This window comes from Vombatus ursinus, unplaced genomic scaffold (assembly GCF_900497805.2).
Source record: "Vombatus ursinus unplaced genomic scaffold, bare-nosed wombat genome assembly UNPS02014801.1, whole genome shotgun sequence".
NCBI classification, from domain to species: domain Eukaryota; kingdom Metazoa; phylum Chordata; class Mammalia; order Diprotodontia; family Vombatidae; genus Vombatus; species Vombatus ursinus.
In genome coordinates, this window is record NW_020954579.1 from 5837828 (window position 1) to 5840576 (window position 2749).

Here is a 2749-nt window from a genome sequence, read left to right on the forward strand (position 1 = left end):
GCTTGACCTCCTATTTGTAAAACTATTTAAATACACTCAAATCATACCCAGTTTTCCTGGACAGTCTACATTTCAACAGACACCAACCTATCATTTGTCAGTCCACTAGCCCCAGAAGTCTCCTCCTCTTTAGGGAGCCTTCCTAGACCTCAGCCTACTCCAGTGTGGCTGATAACACATATATCACCCTCTCTTTATATGACTGGTTTCATCTATTTGTTTTCTCTGGGCAAGAATTCTACGGGTCCCAAAATACGTCCACACTAGTACTGTTTAAGCTCAAAGCCAAACTGGACTTGATCCAGTCTCTGATTATGCACTAGGCTTCCCAGCCTCTGCTCTTGTTGCTTTTTGATGCCTGGAATGTCATCCCTCTCTATACTTACTGAATGCCCATCTTTTAAAGCCCAACTGAAAGGCCCCTCTTCTTTCAGAAAGCTTTCCATGATTATCCTCTCAGAACTTTCCCCCTTCTTTCTTACAGAGATAACACTTTGTTCAGCATCCCCGGAAAGCATGTAATACTGTGTATTACAGTTATCTGGGAGTACTATGCACTCCCAGACTAAATTCCATGAGGATACAAACTACTATCTTATCTAAACCCTAACTCCCCTCAGCACTTGGCAGTGTTTGGCACATAGTTGGACCATAAAGCATTTCTTAAGTGCTTACTATGTGCCAGGTTTACTGTGCTAAGTGCTAGGAAATAAACACAAAAAAAGCAAGATGACAGTCCCTTACTCTCAAGGGGCTTACATTCTAGTGAGGGAAGGCAACAGAGAAGTGAGCTGAAAAGAGCAAGCTAAAAGGGACCTCAGAGCCTAGTTAGTCTAAGTCTCATTTTACACATAGGGAAAGTGAGGCTCAGGGAAATTGCTTGACTTGCTCAAGGTCCCACAGGGGGTGAAGCATCAGAGACAGGAAATGAACCTAAGACTACTGCCTCCAGAGTGTGTGCTCCTTCCACTGAATTACACTGCCTTCTATTAACTCATAACATGCATCTTATCTTTGTGACAAAAATTATGAATGAGCAAACCTCTAAAGTGTAATAAGCAGATTCTCTCAGAGTTGAAATTGTCTAGTCCTTCATGCCTTAAATGAATGGTGCCTTCCTCCATTATTTATAGGGTGGGGTAAGAGACTGGTGAGTTCATTTCATGCCATGTTCTCCAGTGTTATGGAAATGAAAAGATAATTTTCAGCAGAGGTGGACTTCTGTGGGTCTACACCTGCTGGGCCTGGTAATTTGTACACAGTTCCTGAATTTGAATGTGATGTTTGATGAGAAGGATGATAAAAGATCCTCTATCCCTAGGATTCCCCAACCCTTCAGAAGAATCCACTAGGCCCATGGTTGCTGGGAATATTTATTTATTTGGACTATTAACACCAAGATCTGCAAAAAACAAAAACAAAAAACCACCTTTAAACACAGGACAAGGAAATTCCAACATTAACATTCCTCTTCAATTTCTCTGTGTAAGCTCTGCAGTACAGAAAATATACAAACTTCAAACAGCTGCAAAAATAGTGTCTTTGGGAGAAAATAGAGTTTCTACATCAATACAAGAAAAATAGGCATTTTTCAAATCCAACCTGAACCTGGGAGAGGCAAGAGAGTAGGCAGCAGCGTACATTCAGTCCTCGTGCCTGGCCTCGAAGGGGAGGCACCAGCTCTCCCTACCCCCACCCGCCTTCCACCTGCCTCCAGGGGTAGGCAGGCTGGACCACAGCTCCTGACAATCTTCAGTCGGGATGAAGGCAAGACAAAAATGTCACCAGGAACACTCTCCATTCCCATCTCTGCCCCCAGCTGGGCTGGTCCCGGCTTTGGGATTACTTGGATCAACTCCTCCACGGAGAAGGGTGTGGATGAGGGAATACACATGGGGGGGGGCAAGGAGGGCAGGCAGTGAGTTTTCTCTCCTGGGCTTTTCTTCACTGAAGGAGAAAGGGAAGGGATCCTTTCAAGGCCCCTTCTTCCCCCTCCCCGAGCCAAGACCAGCTTCCTTGACAGCTGAGAGGGACAAGTATCTCCTATGGGGTTGTCTGTACTCACATGCTTGGGATGGAGGGGCCAAGGCCTCCATGGCCATTCCTCTCCCAAGGGGAATCAAGAATGACAACACTGACTTGAAGAGTGGTGAGCTGCCCAGCCCAAGGGAAAAGGCAGGTTTCCTCCCCCTCCCAGGAGCTGGTACCCGACAGAAACAGGAACCAGGGCATTTTGATGTGATAAAAGGAAGATGCTCAAAGGCCAAGAGAGGATGGGATCCTTGGTCTCCATCCAGGGGCAGGGGAAGCCAGCCACAAAGGCACTGGTCTGCATGGTAAGGTGGGAGGGGTTCCAGGAAAGACCCTCAAACTACCAGGGAACTCTGGAAAAGCACAGACTCCTCAGAGGGAGGAGTGCGCTGCCAGGGTTCGAAGGGTAGTGGGGGTGCTTTGGGAGCATCGGGGTCCTTTCGGGGAGAGGTCAAGAAAGGACTTGGAGCTGTTGATGGACAGGGGGACCCTGGGGTGGTGGGGCAGTTTCGGAAGAGGAAGCCCATACTGGGGAAGAGGGGCTTCACCAAACTGACAGGACAGAAGGCAGAGCCAGTCGGGTTGAAGTGGACTTTGTTCTTGTCAGGGCAGGAAGGCAGGAAGGTCAGGTCAGGACTAAGGGACCTAGAGGGCAGAGAGAGAAAGAGAACGAGAGAGAGAGAGAGAGAGAGAGAGAGAGAGAGAGAGAGAGAGAGAG

The 2749-nt window shown here is 47.6% G+C and overlaps 1 protein-coding gene across 1 annotated transcript in view; it reads right to left on the reverse strand.

The window, feature by feature from the left end:
• Window positions 1-1360: 1360 nt before the first annotated feature.
• Window positions 1361-2749, reverse strand: part of FAM117A (family with sequence similarity 117 member A) — a 51559-nt gene continuing 50170 nt past the window's right edge. Inside the window, exon 8 of the mRNA XM_027872788.1 lies at window positions 1361-2676. Coding sequence (XP_027728589.1) covers window positions 2367-2676 — 310 coding nt within the window. The 3' untranslated portion in view covers window positions 1361-2366. The remainder of the gene's footprint in view (window positions 2677-2749) is intronic.